Source organism: Chenopodium quinoa, unplaced genomic scaffold (assembly GCF_001683475.1).
Source record: "Chenopodium quinoa cultivar QQ74 unplaced genomic scaffold, ASM168347v1, whole genome shotgun sequence".
Taxonomy (NCBI): domain Eukaryota; kingdom Viridiplantae; phylum Streptophyta; class Magnoliopsida; order Caryophyllales; family Amaranthaceae; genus Chenopodium; species Chenopodium quinoa.
The window spans coordinates 1,061,964-1,085,452 of NW_018742287.1; the positions used below are offsets into that span (position 1 = coordinate 1,061,964).

The 23,489-nt window shown below is 35.8% G+C and overlaps 1 protein-coding gene and 1 pseudogene across 1 annotated transcript; one reads left to right on the top strand and one right to left on the bottom strand.

The window, feature by feature from the left end:
- Positions 1-484: 484 nt before the first annotated feature.
- Positions 485-4,660, top strand: LOC110685029. The gene is made up of 7 exons (XM_021861491.1): positions 485-1,357; positions 2,643-2,700; positions 2,773-3,078; positions 3,161-3,209; positions 3,286-3,380; positions 3,565-3,689; positions 4,291-4,660. The coding sequence occupies exons 1-7, from the start codon at positions 1,206-1,208 to the stop codon at positions 4,349-4,351; spliced, it is 846 nt and encodes a 281-aa protein (XP_021717183.1). The 5' UTR covers positions 485-1,205; the 3' UTR covers positions 4,352-4,660.
- Positions 4,661-4,696: 36 nt separating this feature from the next.
- Positions 4,697-22,280, bottom strand: LOC110685037 (annotated as a pseudogene).
- Between the last annotated feature and the right edge of the window lie 1,209 nt (positions 22,281-23,489).

The window sequence follows — 23,489 nt, forward strand, 5'->3', positions numbered from 1 at the left end:
TAATATAATATTACTGGAATATAGGAGGAACTCCCCGCCTTAGACGGGTAGGCCAGCTTACGGGCCAGGCCTTTCTCTGACCTGATAACTAGTATCGCTGCCTCGCCCAGCTCTATCAGCAGGCCCTTTCTTTTGCCCCGAAATGACCTGGCCCAATAGGGAAATCCCAATTCATTTGGCCTTTCGGTACAATCAAATAAAAAGCCCTAGGGGTTCTTGGCACAATATATAAGGAGAGGAGAGAGAAATTGTAGTTTTGTGGCCCTAATTGCACATGGCTTATCTTATTACCCCAAAAGTTGCCCCCATGTGCACTCTTTGAGAGTAATTTAGAGAATTTATACACCAAAAGCTTACCATATATAGTATGTGGGTCAAGTAATATGACATTTCCATTTTAAAAATGTTAGTTATGCAAATAGAAACGGAGGAAGTAATAAATAAAAAATTAGTCAAATTTATAAAAATTATGATAATTTTGAAAGCTCACAACAGAAAAGTGGAAACATTTTTTTTCTTTTTTTTTTTTTATTTTAAAAAACAAAAAACTAAAAACTAAAAACAATCCCAAACAAGCCATAGGGTTTGCAATTTTTTTCCTTCAAAAAATAAACAAAAATAACTTACAATTTGATTTTCGATTTTTCTTTTGATGAAATTTCCTTCGATTTTGTGATTTCATCTTTTAAAACTAATATTTTAATTGAGATCTAACCGAATTTTGATTTTTTTAAGAGAAATTTGAGAGAGTTTGGTAGTTTAGGAGAGAGAAGTAGAGTAAAAAGTGAGGAAAGTGGGTAAAATTTTGAGGAGAGAAAAAATGTAGTATTAATATTTCTTATTTTAGCATTTATATGATGAAAGAGAAAAGGTGGAAATTTGTTTTTTTTTTTTTTTGGTCAACATGATAATAGTTACATGGAAAGGGAGTGAAGGTATAAGTGTATAACTAGCTACAATGGGGTGTAGGTAATAACTTTTACCAATATCGATTGACAATATAATAAAAGCTAGAAAATTCAACCTAAATTAATCCGACCTAAACCCAAAACGAACGACTCTTACATAAAAATGACTCGATCCAAAACCGTTTCGAACGACCCAATTACTTCCTCCTTTTATCTTCCCGCTCCCAATCATATTTTCAAAAACTCCTTCACCATCCGAGTACTGAGGATTAGAAGCAAGTTCTCCTTCTCGGAATTATGAGCCGAAGAGAGAGAAAACCAGAGGCAACAACAATGGCGGAGGACACAGAAATCGAGGTCCCTTCCACCTCCATTAATGGCGCTCTCATCTTCCATGTCGTTTATGATGTCTTAGGTTTCTTGCTCTATATGCACCAGCAAATCCCCTCGTATGCTCTCTCTCTCTCTCTCCAATTTCTCGTATATTTTCAATTATGCCAATTAATCATCTTAAAATTCCAATTTCATTTTCTTTAGTGTGTAATTTGTGAAATTAGCATCAATTATCAACTTAATTTCGGAAATTTGAACTTTATATCAATCAATTTATTCGATTTTGTGGAAAATTTTCAAAAAGTAATTAATAGGGATTATATTTTACATTGTTCGTGTTGAATTTATAAAATTGAGATAAAATCAGCTCTTTGTATTGGTATTGTTGATCTTTTACTGTTTGTCTTGTTGCGATTATGCTTTAATTGCAAAAATCATTGGTAAATGTGATTAAGAAGATTATTGCTAGTTGCAATATGAAGCACAATTTAAATGCTTCTTAAAATTCATTCAATTTAAAAAATTTTCTAAGCAGATTTGCTAGTATTACCTATTTATTACTAATGAAATGGGAAATTGCAAACATCCAATGAAATAGAATCAATCAATAAATACTGCTGAAAGCCCAAAAGTCTGCATTATGGTGAACTAACAATCCTGTTATAGGAATATGAGTTTATCATATGATCATGAATAGACACATACACTTTTCTGAGGGAGATTCAAGGTAGTTGTCGCCTTTTTGGTAATAATTAATCCTGGTAATATTTTTTTGGTTAGTAGAAGCGAGTACTAGACAAGTAATTAGAAGGAATGGCATGGATAATTTAAGTTGCAGATGTTGAAGATACATAAGATGTTCTATTAGAACTGATTAAACTTCATGTTCGACCTTACTGTTGTAGACTTGTAGTCCAAGTGATTAGAGTTAATGGATTTATTCTTCCATTAGTAGTATAATAGGCATTGTAGGAGTAGGCATTAATTATTAAATTTTGTAAATAATACTTAGAGTTTGTTTAGCAAGGTTCAGTAAAACAGGGGTCAATAGACATCAACTTTAAACTTCATTATCCTAGGCATCAATCTTGCTAGAAAAATTAGAGGCGAAAGGAAAAAAAGATGAAGTGAAGGAAAAATGGAGCACTAGAGAGGAGGAAGTTTACGTCAGAATATTATTTCCACCCCTTTACTTCTGGATGATGATTTTCTTTCCATCCAAACACAGCCCTGATGTTATGTTTTCCATGGGATGTTATGCATTGCAATTTGATGGTGCTAATTGATGGGAATTTCACAATTTCTGTCATAAAGTGCAAAGATATCTTCTAGATGACTGAAGCTAACTTCTTCTTCTGATTTTATGATGATGCTTTCCATAATCGGGATCTCCTTTTGCAGCATGTTGCAGGATATGACTCTTCAATTTGATGCTCTACGAACTGAATACCAGGAGTCGGTATGTTTTATGGGATGCAGTGGAATTTATTTATCAGCTTGAATGATATCGTCTGAAGATCTTTTATTTTAGGAGATACTTCTTACACAAAGTGAGCTCAATGCTTCATCTAGAAGAAAAGCCATTGGGAGGAAAAGAGATGTCAAATTAGAGATTAGAAGAACTGAGAAATTGATGAGTAAAATATCTGGTCTCCAGACTGCTCTTTGGCTTTTGATTCGTGAGTTTCCCAGTGTTGAAGATTTAGTCTTTGTTTTTGGAGCAAGCCCACGCCGACCACAACATGTTTATCAGATTGTATTTCCTCACGGAAGAATAGCTCTCGTAGATTCTGAAGATAAGGCCAGAAATCGAACAATAGAGATGCTTTCGAAAAAGGTTGGTTTGACTAATGCCATATCAATATTTCATTGAACTTAGAGACTACTAATACTAAGTGAGCTTAACTCCTTTTGGACAGGTCATAAGGGCACTTATCTCTAAAGGTGTGGGATCCGTCTCCTATACAGGTACATTGTCTGATTAAAAACAATCTCCTTGAGTGTGTACATGGTTCTAACATTGCTTCTACTTTAATGTTTTTAGGTCCTACTAAGTTGTTTCTCCTGGTGAAGGCTCCAACTTCCTTCAACATGCCTCTGCATTTTCTACCAAAGCGTGACTTCCAATTCTCAAAGAAGGTTGCAACCCTTTTATTGAAATGACATCCAGCAAATTCAGTAACCTGGCTATATCGGTCAAATAATTCAGTCCATTATAAATGCAAATGCAATAATCAGATGTGTTTTTGAGCACTTAATTTTTAAATCTTAGCACTATCATCTTGACTTCTTCAAATTTATATCACGTGCTTTGATTCTGCAGATTTTACCATTCAGGCTACAGCTTAGATGCAAGACCTCTCATCATGAATCATTATCATCTTCTTTTGCCCCAGGCGCAATCACTGACTTCAATGAGAACAATTTTATATGCAGTGATATAACATGGTACAAATGTCTTTTATGCTCTAAAATTTTTCTCTTGACTTACAGTAGTTTGAAAATATAGCTTTATGTTTCATTTTTTTCATATATTTCTGACTTTGAACTCAAATGAGAGTATTGGCTTCTACTTGCTCATTAGTCATTACATAGATGTGTTTCCACTGAGAGCTATACAACATGCAGTCTCTTTTATCTGTATTGGAACGGTAGAATAATTTACAGTTGGTGCGCTTAATTCCCAATTTTTGGGGAGTCTCCTTCAATAGTGTTGATAGTTGAGATCAAATGTAGAACCTTCATTTGCATAGCAGCTTGTTTTTTTAGATTGAAGTTGGCCGTAAATGGTTTGTCTTTGATATTATTGCATAAGTATTTTATAAACAATAGCCACTAATAATTTGTTAACAGCAGATAATTTCATGCTTACTTCTGTTTGCTGAAATGCTTTATGGCCAAAAATGCCATGGCTACTTGCTTTTCCTTGTTCTGGCCTCTGCATCTGTCATCATACTAATAGTTTAATTCAAGCAGAACCTTTATTTATATGTAGGGTTTTCTGTATAGTGTGTATGAAAACTATGTCCTTAATATACTCATTTTGCAGGTTTCAGTGCCGGCATGTAATCAAGGGCATTGCTTTAGGGAATCCTTCACCTGAAGATTAAAGGTCAATGACAACTTTAAAACGGGTATATAGTTAAGGACTTTCCATTTGTATGCCTTTTTACTGTAATCTTTAGCAGTAGTTGTTATATTTCTTTTTCCAATGTTTGAATTTATCATGGTTACATCTCCAATGTTCTGTGTTCTCCTTGAATAAAAGCAATGACAGGGTCGACCATATGGTCCCTTACCGTATTTTTTGGCTGCAAAATGTGAAGCTACTAGGCTAGGCAGTTCTATTCTCTGCATTACTTCCTGTATGTTACACTTTAAATAATTGAATAATCTACTTTGTGGATAAAGATAAGATACATGGAGAGAGTTGAGTGCACATGCATTGTTCCGATGCACATCGAAACTTATGAGTCACTTTGAGGTATTTTTTGATTCACAGCCCTCTTCACTTCAATTATACTGGGTTTCTTTCCATTGGCATTCTCTTTAACCTGCTCATAAAATTCAGAAATTATACAATAATTTTTTTTGTTTTTTTTTTTTAAATGTGAATATTGCAAACTTTGATTCTTCTTGAGTGCAAAATGGTTGTGGACATCTGATATTTTGATTGAGCACGAAGAAAATGCTTGTGCACTAGTATATACACAGCAACACTGATGCTAAAATATTGAGCATACTAGTCTGCTGCATACTGAAAATTTCTGGTCCACACCAGAATAACTTTAGAGGGAGGGAAGATTTTGAGGCATTTAGGTAATTAGGGGGAGTGAAGATTTGAACCCGGGATCAATCTATGTGGAACTTCAGTATAAATTACAAAAGGCCTGTTTAATAAAGATTAAAACAGAGTATATTGGAGTTCACATTATTTTATGAGGATGAAATGTTGCGTCTTGTAGGATGTGTATTGTTTGAGGAAATGAAAATGAACAGAATGTTAACTTCTACGAAAAAAGAAATGTTGGGTTGAGAAATGAGGAAAGTAATGCATGTGATAGAAAATGTGGCATTCTTTCTTCAATTAAGAAAATCTGGTGAAGTGGTATACTAGGGATTAAGAGAAATAATACCTTGGCTCTTAACTCTGCTGCAAGAAGGCCATTGTTAAGGGAGGACAACACTGTAGTAACTTCTAGGCGCATGTCTCTCAGTTTGATCATGACATCCAGCAACAACCCCTCCTTATATGGGCACTGCAACTCCACCAATGCATCACTCTCAATTATCGACACTTCTAACATGTTACTTTGTTGCGACTGTGCTGCTGTCTTCTTTACCCTCATTTCATTTCCACTGCTGCTTTCTTCTATCACCTGCAATTTCCTCTTATCTCTCTCCTCTCCAGACTTTGTACGCCCCTCAAGTTCCTGTACCTTTTTGCGTAGCTGCTTCACATACTCAATGGTATCTCCTAAAATAGAGGCCTTGTCCATTTTTGTCACAAATGGCACCAATGACCTCAAAATGACAAACCTCTCATTCAACTTCTCCCTTCTCCTACGCTCAGCTAATACATGACTGGCCGAGAGCTCATCATGAGGAGGTCCAATAGTACTCTTCCCGCGACCAAGGGCCATGTAATGCAGGTCTGACTTGGGGGAGCTAACGTTCTCTTCGCGGTACTTGGAATGAAGGAGAGGAACTGTGAATAGGATATTTTTAAGAAGGCATTGCGAGGTGCCTTCCACTGGTGAATGGTGATGGTTGGACCCTGGTATCCAGCTTGAGAAGGCAGAGTTTGAAGAGTAGGAGAGGTAAGAAGAGGTTGCAACGGAGGTGGTAGAAGAGGGTTCTGCCCATCGGCTAGATTGGAGTTTTAGGATGATAGAGACGGTTTGGGAGTAGTATGCGTCTTCTTGGGAGAGGTTTTCCATTGGAGCGATACCTGGAAAATTAGACAGTCCAGAAATAATCCTTGGCTGCATGCATTATTATGATTAAACGTTGGTCAAGAACTTAGTCTTAAGTTAGTAAAATAGCTGCGAAGTAGAAGGGTTGGGAATATGACTTCTTCCGTCATGGTAGCCAACTAGCCATAACATTAAGCTATCAAGCACCACAATAAACGCAAAAAAAAAAAAAAAAGTTGCTAGGACACATATGTTAACAATATACCAGCTGCAACTCTTGTTACACACTTACACATACAGCAATAGTCTTTGAACACCAACAGGTACTGAACAAAAATAAGCTTGTACAATATACTATGAAAATCTAAAGATCATATTCATAATACTTTAGTTTAGAATTAAGACGAGTGGTTTTTAGTAGTTTGTTTTGATTAATGTCCTATACACTTTTAGTTTAAGGTTTATCAGTAGAACTTACATTCAATATAGTCTAATTTTTTTTTTATTTTCCTTGAGTGCTCCTCTTTGGTTGATGTTTATGTTTTTGTTCCTTCTTTTCTCATGATAGACCTGTGAATAGGCTGTGATATTGTATGAACTATGAAGGTTTCCCCTTTATGGCGGGCAGTCACAATTGAAGGTCTAGCAAGTTGTTCAGGATGTTATACTAGCTAGGTTAAATTAACATGTGGGAACAATAGTGCAATGATTCAATATTGTGAGAGTTGATTCCTCATGAAGGTTTTGAGGAAGTGAAAATTCTCTTTTTTGGCTTTGAAGTGATAGTGTAACAGTTTAGAATTGTAAAGACAAGCCTAAGGTAAGAAACTAATTTACCTAGAGATGGTGTCTGGAAGTTGTTGCTAATAATTATTGGATCCTGTAGTTGTTGCTGTTGCATAACAGGCCATCTTCGAGTTGACTTCGTTGTTATGAATGAGTCAACGGTGTGATGCTGGTGACTTGGTGTTGGAGGTGTTGGACCAACAGCCACTAAAGGAAAGTTCGAGTCAAGGTTATTGGATACAACATCAGGGGAGCTGAGTTGTATGTCCTCAGGTATTTCTATCTGCATTAACTCGATTGGCTCATCAGATGAGTCAGGAACAACGGTAATACCTGGAAACAAATATTGCTGAATATTAATAGTTCTTACATAGGAATTAAGGTCATACATAAAATATTATCATACTCCCAAAGTTCCAATATTATGGCTGCTTTGTACTCTCCATCAGGAGAATAAAGACCCTGTAAATATGGCTCAAGAGCTCAAGAGGACAATGAGTCACCTTTTTGGTATCGCAGTTCCAACTTTACTGGCAAGCCAAGGATTGTCTGGGCCTCAGGATCTGAGTCAGCTTCGCCCTCAGTCTCATCATTCTCATCATTGCTGTTGGCTCCATCACTCGGAATAGGTATTGGGTCGACAGTGGTGTATGTGGCAAGGGCAAGAGGAGACTGGAAGTGGGAATGGTTGGAGGATGCAGTTGGATTGGAGGTAGAGTGCTCCGAGAGTGCAGGTTTTGGTTGTAATGGTGGTTCATTATGGAGCTGGTGGTGGTGGTAGTGGTCGTCGAAAAAATATTTGACTTGTTGAATAAAAGATGGGTCTTCTTGAACCTGCTTCCGAAAAAAAAAGTGTTTGTGTGAGAGCAAAGTATATCGTTGAAGTCAAGTAGACGAATCCCAAATAAATAAATACGGAGTAAAAAGTACAACTATTTAGGAGGAAAAAGGGTTATATTGGTTTTTACTCTCTTGGTAAGAAAGTAATTTGCATATATATATATATATATATATATATATATATATATATTAGTGATCTTAATTAACGTGACAACTAAATTTGAGCGGTTGTAAATCAGAAAGTAGTAAGCTTGTGTGTAACATGAATGAGAACATTAACCATGAAATCTGGTATTCATACCTGCATCGGCTTATACGTATCAAGTTATAAGGGAGAAATGTTGACTTACTCTTTCGGTGTATCCTAACTCCACCACACCATCCATTACAGGTATGCACACTACAGTCTGCAATTCATGTTGTCAAAGAATAAACTTTGGTTAATTACTCATTTTTTGTTTCAAAAAAGATTTTGTTGATGATATTAAAGTCGGAATTAATACATACTTTTCCATTCTCTTATTATTACAGTAGTTGAAGATTTTTACTGTGAGAAGCGTTCCTTAATACTCAAGGTTGTGTTCTTGAGCTGGCCCACTATCCTAGCTTGCTCACCTTTCTTTTCCTTTGTTCTACACGTGGAGTACATGCACTATAGATTAAGTGTAACTCCTTTTTGTTCTAGTTTGAGGATTATTAATTTGGTTTTTCACCAATTAAACGACCCTCTTCCTGTTTTTCACTCCCAAGTCAAGTTTCTACAGCTCTTTTCCTTCACTTTCACTACTCTTGCCTTTAACCTTTTCTGTCCTTGTTGCTATTTATTAATGGCTAACTTCAATCATTGGACCGTGTATTGAATGGGGGTGTATTTAAATCAACCTTTGGAGCATTATATTACTAATATCGATTGGAACAAAGCGATTTTTGGGCCCAATCCTCCGAGTCGTGCGATTGTTCAACAAATGGTCGATACTCAATGGCTCACACGAGGTAATATTGTTGTGCATTGTACTGGTAATTACTTTATTTTTGCATGCTCAAACTTGGCGGACGTAGAGGGTTTACTTGAGCAACACACTTCATTTTGGATGGTAGAATTTGCAATGTTCGTAGGTGTAATAGATACACTGTGTTAATTTTGATTGTGGATTCGTGTTTATGGGCTTCCTCTAGGGTTTCTTGATCCGAAATGGGCTGCCTGATGAACCTGAATTCCGTGGGCAGGTTTTAGTTGATCTTTCTAAACCCTTAATACCTGGGTGTTATGTTCCGGGTGAATTTTCTCCTACTTGGGTTTATTTCAGGTATGAAGGGGTATTTAAGTATTGTAAGAAGTGCGGTTGTGTGGGTCATTATAAGGAGATTTGTGAGTGTTCGGATTATGTGGCTGCTAGGATGGAGACGTTTGAATCTCAAGAATTAACGGTGTTATATTGCCCACATAATCGGCCATTATATACGAATATGGTGGAGGGAACTCAGGAAAATTTTAGAACTCGTAACACAAGAGTGAACCTTCTTGATCTGGCGCAAGACTTCGAGTATAATGATGAGAGTTCGGGTAACGATGATGATATGGATAATGATGATGATAATAACCCTGAAGATAATAATCCGGAGGATAATGATGATAATGAAGACGAATAGGAACCTCCTTATAATGATCAGAATGGTGAGGTCAATGAACCTGATAATTCGGACTCAAATTCATCAGGTGCAGGGGATCACGTACTGCCGAATGGTCATGTCATTGAAGCTGCTCCTACTTGGGAAAATAATGATAACATAGAACCTGAATTTATTCCGATTAGTGGGGTTTACCAAAATGGATACATGTCTCACCCGAATAATGTGGCTGCTTCTTCTACTTCGCATAGCTCTGATTATAATTCTACTTCTGAACAGGGGAGTGAGTTTTTTGTCCTCTGAAACGGACCCAACCACTCCGGAGTCGTATCATAATCCGAATTCTACAAGGTTTATTGATGAGAATCGGGCTGCTATTCCAGAAGGCGACCTTTTGCGCCGTTTACTGAGGTTCGTACTCAATTTATTTCTGGTGGGGGGTTTCGAATTTCAGCAGCCCTTGAAGAAAGCTTCCTTACGGATAGCTCAGACTCAGGAATTTATTTTGACTCCTGTAATCAGCTCTGCCGCAGCTGATGTTACACCTGCATTGCTCGATAAGTTGTCCTTAGAAGACAAATCAGATGCCCAGCTTCCCGCCAATGCACAACCTGCTGTTCCTATGCGTCAGATACATAATAAAATCGATACTAGGCCGCAAAAAAGGAGTTCTCGTGGCCCCTTTCATCGGTGTCGATCGTATGACCAAGACCCTTTTTTGGTTATCATGGTTCGACATGGTCTCAAAAACGTCGCAAAATTAGGGCTCTTAATGTGCAAGGCAAGGGTGGGTTCACCTTGTCTGCTAATGACTCATGACAGGCTGTTGCTAAGTCTTTCTCGGATGTTTCTACTGCAGAGCACTTGGGTTTTTTTTGCTAGATCTCCTGCTCAGTGTGGTGGCAATTCTACGGGCTGCCCTTCCAACTGTTTCATGGGCTTGTCTGGTGGTAAAAGGAAGGGTGGAGGAGGCTGGCTCCGCTTCTTCTCGCAAGTTACTAAAATTTTCAGCTGATAGGTTTGCTTCTAAGGCCTTTCGTAATGGTACAAGTGCTTTTTCTGCTCGCTTGTCTTCTGCTTTTCTTGGACAACCTTGGTAAGGTAGCTGGCCCTTCACAGCTCCCCAAGGTTTTATGAAGTTCATCTCATGGAATTGCCGAGAACTAAATGACCAAAGTTCTCCGAAGCTTCCTTATGTGTTTTGGTTACTACATTCTTTTGTTCCTAACCTTTTGTTTCTTTGTGAAACTAAAGTTCCAGTCTCAGTTGTGACTAGCTTACTTAGTAGTTCTTGTCCTACCTCGGTTTTTGGGGTTGACTCGGATGGTAGTAGTGGGGGTTTAGCGGTTTTTGGGTTTGGAATAGAAGATGTTTCTTGCGTTTTTTGTTGTTCAAACGTTGTACATTATAATATAAAAGTATTTAATTAAATAAGTAGATGTGTGATATTTGTTTATGGTGCTCCTGTTGTGGAAGATAGACCTCAAGTCTGGGGTTTGATTTTAGATTTACTTGCTTTTGCTCCTAATTGTTTGATTATTGGTGATATTAATCAAATAGAGCATCACTATGATAGGTTGGGTGATTCTAGTGTAATTAAGGGTTGAGATTCCTTTATTGATTTTAGATTAAAATTCAGTTTACTTTCCACTCCTTTCAAAGGCCCCCCCTACACTTGGACAAATATCGGGAGGAACACCAACTTATTTTACAACGGCTGGACCGTTCCTATATAACCTTTGATTGGATAGTTATTAAGTATCCTTGTTTCTAATCATGTTGCTATTGTGTTTGACGACTCTCCCTTCCAGCATACGTCAAACCGTCCTTATCAATTGGATAATTGGTGCCTCAACTATACACAGGTACATGACTTCGTTCGTTACACATGGCAAAAGAATACTATTGGCTCTCCAATGTTTATCCTTTCGAAAAATTTGGACCATGTCAAGGCACTAATTCGGAAGTGGTGTCTTAACAATAAGAAATTATGGGGCGTGGATTGAATTTTTTTTTTCTAAGGATCTCTCCATTGAAGGGGAGTCAATTCAGTCTGTTCCTGATGCAGCTTCAGTATATGTCTAATATTGTTACTTCGAAGGACAATGTTTTACTACAGCTTCAGTTCTGCAGACAACGTTGTAAGAAAAATTAGATACTCAAAGGTGATTTCCCCTCAAAGTTATTGTTCTCTAAAGTCAAAACTCGACAGAAGAAGAATCAGATTACTTCTTTACTTGATGACCAAGGTGTTCTTCAGCATGGTCAGACGGACGTTCAACGTATTGTCGTGAAATCTCTTAAATAGATCTTTAAGAGTGATGTTATGCCTCCTTATGATCCGGAAATTGACATTGTCTTGCGTGAATTAGATCTTCCACGACTCACTTCCTCTCAACTCAATAATTTGGAAAGACCCTTTTCGGCTGCGAAAATAAGGGATGGCATGTTTGCTTTAGGAAACTTTAAGTCTTTTGGTCCGGATGGGATCACAACTGAGTTTTTCAAAACACACTGGGATGTTGTTGGAGATTCGGTTGTCAAGGGAATTCAAAGTTTCTTACAAACAGGGTTCCTTCTAAAAGAGTAGAATGAATCAATCTCTCCTTGTTATGATTCCGAAGATTGGGACTCTAACGGAGATAGGACATTTATGTCCAATTAGCCTCTGTAATACGATTTACAAATGCGCTTCGAAGTGCTTGGTTGCCAGACTGCGTCAATATTTCCTCTTCTTATCTCATATTCTCAACATGCCTTTGTTATGACGAATAAAATTTTGTTGTCTCATGAATTAATGGAGCAAATTAACATTTCTAAATCTGGTTCTAATTGGCTAGCCGCGATCAACATTGATATGAGTAAGGCTTATGACCGAATTCATTGGAGCTTTCTTTTACAGGTCTTGAAGGCCTATGGGTTTCCAGCTCGTTGGTTGCAAATGATCCAACAATGTCATTCCACGGTATCTTATAAGTCTCTTATCAATAGGGCTGAGCAAAACTATCTGATAATCCGAAAACCATAAATTCTGATCCGCATCCGATTCGAAAATTTCGGATATCGGATATCGAAAATTTCGATTTCGGATATCCGAATATCCGAAAAAAAGTCGGATATCGGATCGGATATCCGATCCGAAATTCGAAAAAAACACTTTTTATTATTATTATTTTTACCATTTAAAAATATTTTCATATTATATATTTATAACCCTAGTTTTGCACTTTTGCTCCGCCTCTTTCTCGTTTCTCCTCTCTCATCTCAGATCTCCCTCATCTCTCATCTCAAATCTCCTTCTTCTCCCTCCTCTCTCCTCTCAGATCTCAATTATAAGCACCGACAATGTGGGTATGGCATCTCCCAGACCCTTCTGACTCAAGATGTAGCCGACGAGCTGGCTTTGGTGGATGCCCTCCCATACAAGCTCCGCGGTGAGATGTTGGACCTCCAACATGCCGCCGCCTTCCTCCCTCGCACTAAGATCGCCGCTTCCACTGATTATTCCGTCACCACTGCTTCTGATCTCAAATCTCCCTCATGATGGCAACAACCACTCCTATTCCATTGTGATCCATCCCACCAACCAGATCGAACACTACACCTCGATCTCAGTTCTCAGTTCTCAATCCTCTATTCCTTTACTCTACTTCTGCTTCTCACAAGCGTGACCGTTGTAAGCCACAACTACATACCGCCGCCGCAACTAATCCACACACACCACGCACACCATCGATCCACCGTCGCAAGGCCGCCTCCACCATCGAGCAACTACCACCGTCGAGCCGCCGTTACAAGAGCATGGCCATGTCAAGATTTTTTTAAAATTTAGATCTGAGTTTAATATGAGTTAAAATATAAATCTAGTTAATTTTGTTTTTGTTTTTAATTCAAATTTATGAATATAATAATTTGTGAGATAATTGTATAATTGTGAATCCCCAAATTTTTAGACATTTTTTAAGTATAAATTTGTTTATAATTTTTTTTGTTTTTGTTACAACATAAATCTGATTTTTGTTTTTGTTATTTTTGAGAAAATTATTGTTTTGATTATGTAATTTTTGTATATTTTTTTAATTAAAAAGGGTCCACAAGACAATAACGTGTGTGAAAAAAAGGGTGAAAAAAAATCAATTTTTCCATTAAAAAAACCCCGCAATTAAAGAAGTCGGATATAGGATATCTGACTTATCCAATCCGAAAATTTCGGATATCTGGATTTTCGAATATCCGACATTTTCGGATCGAATATGGATATCAAATATCTGGATTTTCGGATACGGATATCCAATCCGAAATCCAGTTTCGAATCGAATATCCGATCCGGGCTTAGGCCTACTTATCAATGGTACGACGTCGGACCCATTCAAACCACAATGTGGTCTTTGCCAGGGTGACCCTCTCTCACTGTACCTCTTCCTTTTTTGCATGGATATTTTCTCGCGGATGTTACATCTAGGCCAAGATTTGAAGTTGTTTCAAGGAATCATGCTTTCAAGAAATAGTCCTGTTATCTCCCATCTATTCTTCGCCGATGATGCTCTTATCTTCTTTCGTGCTTCATCCACTGCGTTTTCTAACATGGTCTAAATCATACAACTGTTTACTAAAATTTCGGGAGAGGAACTCAACCTTTCAAAATCTCTAATTATGTTTAGCCCGAATATTAGTGCTACAGTTCAGGAGGAATTGAAATTGATTTTCCGGATGAAACAATTTCAGGTCTTCGATCATCATCTGGGTGCTCCTATTGACTTTGTCGGCAAAAAGAAGGATCACTTCCAATTCATCATCGACAAACTTATCGGAAGGATTAACTGCCTAAATAATATCAGGCTGTCCTAATCGCAGAAGTTAATCTTTAATAACTCTATTTCTGTAACTATGGCATCTCATGTCCTTTCCTGCTATGAGCTTCCGCTTTCAGTGATCGGAAAAATTGATTATTTACTGATACACTTTTTTTGGGCGCATTCTGATTCTAAAGGTATGCATTGGGTTAATAAGGATACCATGCATCTCCCTCGTGGCATGGGCGGGTTAGGAATTCGATATTTGTCCTGCTTAAATAAGGCGTTCCTAATGAAACAGGTTTGGAGGTTTGTTACAAATCCGCAACTCCTTGTTTCGAAAGTTTTCTCTGCGCGCACTACTTTTCTTTCCAATACCTCTGACACTAGGCCCAGATTCTTGGGTCGTTATTCTTATGGCCTTCGTGGGTTACTTAGGGCAGATACACTTTTATAACAGGGTTGTAATTGGAAAATAGGTAATGGCTGCTCTACTCTAGCCGGCTCGGCTAAATGGGTTAATGGTAGCATCCTTGAATTTAAACCAGGAATCTTACTACGCGCTCCAGGGAATTGTATTGTCAGTCATTTTATCCATTCGCAGACCAATGGGTGGGACACTGATAAACTGTTAGACTGGTTTGTGCCCACAAATGCATCGATAATCCTTGCTATGGAATTGCCAGATACTACATAGGAAGACTTTTGGTACTGGTCTAATACCCCATCAGGGAGGTACTCGGTCAATACAGGTTATGCAATGCTTCATCAACAACCTCTTGGAGCCTAGCAGCATCAAGTGTAGGCTCCTTTTGGAAAATTCTTTGGTCTTGCAGTTACAACCTAAATGGAAGTTGAGTATTTTTATGGAAATTGCTCCGTCGTGCTCTCGTAGTCAAGGTGGAGCTTCATCATAGAAGGGTTCTAGTTCAAGATGTGTGTTGTGATCAGTACTGAATCGGAGGATTTACAACATCTCTTTAGGATGTGCAGTAATGCAAGAATAGTTTGGAGGGGTGGATGCCTCGGTATTCACTCAGAATTTAATGGAGACCTTTCTCTCTCAGATTGGATCCAAGATTATATCCGACTTTTTATTAGTCAGGATGGGCCTAGTAGTACTCACCTGGGCACCTTCGTTGGTACCCTTTGGAGTCTTTGGTTATGTCGGAATTCCAGAATCTTCAGCAATTCTACTGCAATGCGCTCTTTTGCTTATCGGTTTGCGGAGGTCATGGATTCTCATAGAATATTCCTCGACCACGACGCTTCTAGTACCCCCCCTTCTGTTACTAAGGGTCAAGCTGCTATCTCGCCTCTGCCTGGTTTTTATGCAGCTCAGCTTGGATTGCTCAACTAAGCGAATGCTTTACTATCAATACAAATTGATGGTTCTTGGTTCAAAGATTCTCAACATGCCGGGATGGGGTGGTGCTTGGATAATGTGGACCTGTAGGATGACGGGATCGTTGGCGGAAGTAACTTCTTCGTTTGCACTTCAGCCTTACACTCGGATGCAATGGCGTGCTTGTATGGTTTACAATGGGCTTCGGATAATGGGTTTTAATCCTTCACAGTCTTTACTGATTCCTATAATCTTGTTACGCTTCTTCAGGGGGATGGTCAAGGTAACATTGATTACCTCTAGCTCATCACCAAGATTGGGCGGCTTCGCTCAACCTTTCAGTATTGTCGTATTCATAAGGCAGATCGTCAACGTGTTCATCGTGCTCATCAAATTGCTGGAGAAGCGGCGGTTAATTTTATATGCTTTAGTATTATTTTGTAGTCTGTTTTTATCCTTTGTCTAAAAAACATAAAATAAAATTTATAGACCTTTAGCCCTTACATTCTCTCTCCAATACTACAAAGTAATTCTTTTCCTTAACAGTTAATAGTCATTTACCAAACTCATAACATTGGCTTATCATCTGCAACCCAATGTTATGAGTTGGTGTCCAAAATTTGGGGAGTACGGGGAACAGGGTTGGCTTGGAGGGGCTTCTTCTGGGCTTGCTCAGTCTGCTCTAAATGCGGAGTTGAATGCCTGTCTAGCAGGGTTACAGTGGGCGGTCACAAGGTCGCTTCGTGCGGTTATAATTAATACAAACTCTACTACAGTTGTCCGTTACGTACCTTCGTTGGACACTTGCTCGTATTCGCCACTTCAGCAGCAAGTTCGAGTGGTGTGCCGTTCTCAAGGTGGATCGGGTGGTAGTGGAGAGGGCACACGTTCTTGTTACAGCGAACTCTAGTTTATCCTCTTTTAGTTTTGTCTATTAGTTTCCTATTCTGTGTAAGCTCTTGTCAAAAAAAAAAAAAAAAAAAAAAAACAATTCATAACATTGTGAATAATCAACTACTTTAGTTGGTTAAAGTTTTGGGGTGAGGTGTTCAAAACATGTGATCAAATCTCCTTTACATTATATTTGCTATTGGCATGGAAATTAAACGACTTCAAAGCATCACCAGACGAACAGCTAGGTACAATAATTTAATGCAATATGTTTCTCATCCAAAAGCCAAGTTGGTTAATAAGCTAGCCATAGAGCTAAGCTGTTTATTGTCTTTGTCTCGTCTTCACGATTGAACTTCTAAAGGCTACAAATCCAATTATCTCTCTTTCTAATTTTCTTCTTCTTCTTCTTTTTTTTTTTTTTTTTTTTTTTTTTTTTTTTTTTTTTTTTGTGTGTGTGTTTTTTTTTTTGAATAGCTCTTTCTAATTTTCTTTAGTTGAGATATTATTAATCAATTTAATCATTATCTTCTAACTTCATTTATTTTAGAAAAATTGGCTCTTAATAATCTCAACTATTGTCCATTTGCATGGAATAATATGACCTAAGCCTACTTGCTTGTGTAGCTCGAGATTGAGTCAAAAAATTATGTGCATAACGATAATTTAACTTCAAAGTATGTAACTCTGATATTTTAATAGACAATTTATTTATTTATTTTTCATATATAAAATAAGGGTTCATATCAAAATCATTACAGAGAAGATTATTTTAATAAAGAAAATAGGTAATTAGCATTTAAAAATACAATATCTTCAATTTTCATTTTTTTTGTTAGATGTATAAAACAATGATTTTAGGTGAGAAGTATGTTTATTTAAGTAGATATTATTACCTTGGCAAGAATTGCTCTAGAAAATACTTTGCTATCAACCTCATTTGCTCCTGTTAGCCACATATATTGTCCTTTTGCATACGCCTTTCCTGGTAATCTAATTAACATTAACATAAATATAGTCATGACATACCACCTTAATATACTTATTCAATGTTTAATTTACCAATCAATATACATATCATATTATATCATAATCTCATGTTAATTCCACCAATGCTTATTTTACCAATCAATTTCTAATTGAATCTTATTGTGAAAATACATTCCCAATAATAGCTAGCAGAATTTAATATTACAAGTATATAGTATTAGTTTCTTACTAAACATTGGTGGGATTACCATGAGATCATGTGAAAATAAAAATGTTTTTATGCAAATAAAAATATATACTTTTGTATCAAGTAATAATGAATAGATCAGAAAAGTCATCCATTGTGAACTGGTGGAGTGTGGAAGCAGGAAAGAATTGATGAAAAAGTCATGCAATGTAGTACACTGACCCGTTTCACTTTGTAAAAAAATAAAAAGTAAAAAAATATTAAATTTGGGTAAAGGTCCGTTAATGGCCCGTTTCACTTTTACCTTGACTCTAATCCGACCCTGACTCGTATTGACCCTGACCCGACCCTGACCCGCTAAATATTCATCATGACCCGCAATTGACCCGTCCTGCTAATGACTAGTACTGACCTGCCAATAACCACCCCTACATTGTACTCACATTGAGGATCAAACTTTTTAGTAGCGGTAAATTGTTAGTTAGGTCATTCCAAAAATACCATTTACACTTATTTGATCAATAAGTCTTATTTAAGGCGGACCTTCGTTAATATTATTGAAAGACGAACAATCTGGGAGTAACTTTTACCCATTTGAAAGTATATATTAATTTTTATTGAGTTTGATTGTATTTTAATGTGTATTTTTTAATGAAATCATGTTATAAAGAATAATATGATTAATCTAATACTTCGTGCATTATGAGTGTGTATAATGATTACTTTTATAGTATACATTGTACAAGGATTACTTGAATGCTTTTAGGGTAACTTAATTTATCCCATTTTACGATAGTTTTATAAAAGCATACTTTATTTAAGAATTTGTGGGATTTGATGAATAAAAAAGGAAAGTGTAAATAACATTTTGAAATGGATAGAGTCAAAAATACAACCAAGTTAGTATATTTTTTTTCATATGTAAATAAAATATATGAAAAAGAAAAAATGGTGGGTAATTGCATGCTGAGATGAAGTTTAACCAACTTAAAAAAAAAAAATTCCCTCCATTTCTTTTTAAGTGGCTCAATTTTACATTTGCATTATTTACATACACCGTATCACTATAACCAATGTTGTTAATTCTTTATAAAAATTCTGAACATTAGCTTTTTTTTATAATTAATACATATTAATAGTAAAACTTATTATTGATCAAAGTTCTGGGTTAACTAGTATATACCGATCAAAATGAGACACTTATTAACAAACAAAAACAAATATAAACTTAGTTTTCCTTACCGAATTGAAGGAACAAAGGGAGTAAAATATGCTTCAAATTTTCCTTGTTTATGGTCTAAATATTCAAAGAAACAAAAAGAAGACAAAGTAGTAATTAATAGTAAAACGTAATTTAGTGGTTAGCTTAAAAAGCAGCTGAATTTAAGCGTGCTGATCCATCCAAATCAGCTGCTTAACAAGGAAAGTAATTGAATAAGTAGTGTTCATAGTTTTGGTTTCCTACAATATTGTAGTGGTCACCAAATATAACCCCAAATTGTTGCAGCTATATTGTTGCAATTACTTGAATTTACTCTACTATTAATTCACCTATTTTCCATAAATAGTAGCTTTCAAACAGTCTTTCTATATATAGTCATATAGTTATTACTCCCTTTAATTTCTTCTACGTGTTTAGTTAATCTTTCCACCTTGAATTTCATGCATTACAACTATTTCCTTGAGAGAGACACAAAGGCAGAGGGGGTAATTGCGGCATGTGGGTATAGTAGTCTTTTACAATTATAGGAAAAAGATTGAAATTTGTGCACCTTTTAGTTGTTGTTCTAGTGTCTTGTAAGAGTAACCTTGAATTTTCACTAGATATCCTAATGAGATACATGACCTAATGTGAAAACAAAAGCAATCATTTATATATTCGGATGGACAAGTTTTGTACCATATGGCTGTTTTTTTTAATCGACGTGTGGGGAACTTGGGAGTAGGTTATTGGGACATAACCTTATGATCTCGTAGGTTGAGGGATTGAATCCTCATGAGTTATTAGTAGTCCTAATTAAAAACAAAAAATTAGCGGTCAATTAATTACGTACTTGAACTTGGGAGTAGGTTATTGGGACATAACCTTATGATCTCGTAGGTTGAGGGATTGAATCCTCATGAGTTATTAGTAGTCCTAATTAAAAACAAAAAATTAGCGGTCAATTAATTACGTACTTTTTGCTTTTGATTGAAACTAAAACTAATTTAATTAGCCAATCCATGTAAAATGACTAATTACAAGAATACGATTTTATTGCAGTTGCAGTTAATACGAATGACATATTTGACACCGACCTCTTATTTGAGTTACTTATCGACCCATATTTGAATGTACATAGTATATTGCCTAGTAAAAGTATTCATCACAGTACACATTTATCCTACTTAACGTTTTTAGGGATTACCTTATTTTCATCACAAGTACTAACAAATCCCATAAAATGTAAATAATTCATGCATATAAATTAAAGGCTAAATAGTTAATAATGTGATTTCACAAAAGTGCCTCTAAGGCATTCAATAGGATCTAGTATTTACATCATCTTATAATCATCTATCATTCCACATATTATTAGGAGTATAGAGTCAAAATTTAATTGTAGAAGAAATCAATTTCAACATATTAAAATAGTAACTAGTAATTGACATGTAACTTTATTTACCACTTAACAAAGTGGTAAAACAGTAATGCTAGAGAATCTTTATTTCTTTTTTCCTTTTTTAGATCGAGATGGAAGAAGGCATTTAAAGCCTTTAATTTGCAGCTGGATCATCCATTATTTCACTTTGTTATTTACACCTACTTCTAAAAAGGGATTTAATTAACTAATTCAACGAAATGTTATTGTTAATGTATTAAATTTAAAGCATATAATTAATATTATAACTGGAATCAATCTAGAGTACTTTACTTTTATGTAGAGGATGTATGTAGTGGAGCACATACTAATTCATTCCTCTTAATTATACATTTGTATTTTCTTGAATTAAAGCCAATACTTGCACTTGTAATACATTCTTATTAACATATAAAATACTACATAATCATCATGAGAGATCTTGTGTATGATATTTTGAATTTTTTTTATATAATATCTGGAGGCACCGTGCACCTAATTATCCCAACGTTAGTTTTTGCTATTCCATTAAAGATTAAATGAAAAATAACAATTATAAATATGAGAACAAAATATTCATGGGTGCACCGTGCACCCGGTGTATATAACAATCTCGATATTTTGAAATTTACATGGCAATGCACATCTTTAACCAAAAAATATGTTCAATTATTATTGTGTATGACCGAATTATTAAAAGTTAAAATTTTAAAAATTTGTATTTATACGAATCTGACATATCTATTTAAATAAGAATATGCAACTAAATCTATTTCATTCGGACTACCACCATATGAATATTAAGTGCCTCAAATTGGATTTTTAGAAGTGGATGTAGTATTTTGTTTAAATGTTACCTTTTTTAATACTTATTTTTAATTTATGTTTATAATCTTACGCTTATGAAAGTAAGAGAACATAAATAATCAAATGAAACATTTTTGATGACCAAATTAAGGGAGTATGACTTAGCAAACAAACAAAAAAAAAAAAAAAAAAAAAATACAAATTAAAGAAAATGAAATGATAAGCAAGCAATTAAAAGAAAACTTACCCTACACCAGGAGGGAAAGAAAAAGAGACACACATGAGATAAAACCACTCAGACTCCGTCAAGTCCTCCGGCGACAACGCTGCACACGGCCGTCTTGCAGGTTGATTCGACTCCCCGGCTGATAACGACTCGTAGAGCTCTTTAAGCTGTTGGCTTCTTTGTAGACATGCTTCCTCCGCAGTTCTTGATTCATCCATTGGTTGCACCATCTTTCTCGTCTTTATAGCTCCATTGTAATACCCATCTAGCCAGACTAATAACCTATTCACATATAGATACAAATGCTTTAATTTTTATATTTACAGTGGCGGAACCAGAAAATTATTTAAAGCGACCTAATTATAATTAATAAATAAATTTCTCGGTAGGTTTTACCATCTTAATTAACAAATTTTGTATAAAATTGGTAATAACTAGTTGATATTATTTTCTAATTAATTTAATACAACTACACCATAATTTTTTTCTTAAGTACGAATTAAAGAATTTTTACCCTTGTTGAGGACAATATTGCCAGAAGAGGCTGTAAGTCCATTGAACTGCTTGTACAGCTGATTGTAACATATGTTGAAGCTGTTTATTATTACTTGACTCAGGAACACTCATTTTATCTGATCTCCTTCCTTTTCCGTTCGTTGTTTCGAAAATCGTGTTTCGATCTTCTAATTTATATGATACCCTCTCTCTATGGACAAAGATGCATATAACGATTGGAGATGATGGACGGAGAAGAAATCGAGAGATCGAAAAGGAATGACTTACAGACAATAATCAATTTTCGCGTAAAAGTTTTGAGTTTAAGCTAGATGGAGAAGAGAAAAGATGAAAGTAATAGCTGTTGGTTAGGGTTTGAGTTACGTTGAGTAGTAATACATTCTTGTGTATTGATTATTTTTGTGAACTGAGCTATGAGTTGACTGGCAGCTATACCTGAAAGTTGAAGAGAAAAAGTGATTGGGTATTTGAGTAGGGAAAACTACGCTTAACTAAAATTGGTCATTATTTGGACAACTAGTTAACCATATTAAGGTGTATGTACTTCGTATTAGTTTATTTTCCCATATTTATTACATTCCTAAACTTATTTTTAAAAATGAAATAACTTAATTAGTTTGATTATTTGCACTATTCATATATATCTTCCGTTTCATATTATACTATTTAAAATATGCTACTTTAACTAGATTTGATGATTTAAGCATACCTTTTATTTAATTTTTTTTTAATGATATGCAATGTTTGTCTATGAATAAAATCAATCATTTATGTCGTAAAATGTGTAAATAAAAATTACATGTTAATGCAGACACCTGAATTTGTCTTCCCAAAAAACCAAACCTAGTGATGAGTACCTTTCACTTTCTGATTTACGAGTTCGGTAAAGAGTTGAAGAGTCTCGCAAAATTCCCTTAGACCTTGGCCATATTTCTAACCTTACCTATAATGTTTTAATCCAAAACCATTCATTTCATGTCTTCAAACCCAAAATCATTCATTTCGTGCCCAAAGTATAAAAATGTCAAAACTAGATTATTTTGGTCAATATTCCCAGTCCAATTATTGCTTAGTTGGATGGGGATTGAAAAGAGATTTACAACAATATATTATAAGCCCAAATCCGACTTAAAACGAATAAGATATGTCCAAAATACTAAACCAAGCCCAAACCGAGCCTAAGTCCACATTTAGTACGACCCAATGATTATATAGAGTCCAAATATTCTATTTAGACCCTATATGATCACATTCCCAATCCTAAATCAATTAGGATTTTTTTAAAAGTCTCTAGTAGGTTCCAATCTATCATTTTCGAAAAGATAAAAATCTAGAGTTTGAGATCGAATAAAACTTCTCTTCGTTTTTTTTTTTCTTTTCTTTTTTTAAATCCTTGTTTTATTCGAATTCAAAGACATTCGGATATCTTTTGCATAGAAAACCCATCAGAAACCAAACTCCGCACAAACTTCGATATCTTTTAGAACCATCGCGAAGCGCTAGGACCGACGCGCTGCGTCAGCTTTGCCGTGGCGCGACAGAAGCCAACGCGGCGTGACAACTCTGTCGCGGTGCGTCAAATTCAATTTCATCCCGGTTCAAATTCTGATCTTTTCGACTCTCTTTTTTCCTTATAAATAGAGGTTGTTTTCCCCGTTTTCAAAACAACTAGAAGGATTAATCAATAAGCTACAACCATCA

Bases quoted from the DNA above. Each gene is read 5' to 3' on its own strand.
- LOC110685029 (XM_021861491.1), top strand. From the start codon at position 1,206: ATGAGCCGAAGAGAGAGAAAACCAGAGGCAACAACAATGGCGGAGGAC. The intron at 3,210-3,285 runs GTACATTGTCTG...TAATGTTTTTAG, and splicing joins GGGATCCGTCTCCTATACAG to GTCCTACTAAGTTGTTTCTC. The intron at 3,381-3,564 runs GTTGCAACCCTT...TTGATTCTGCAG, and splicing joins ACTTCCAATTCTCAAAGAAG to ATTTTACCATTCAGGCTACA.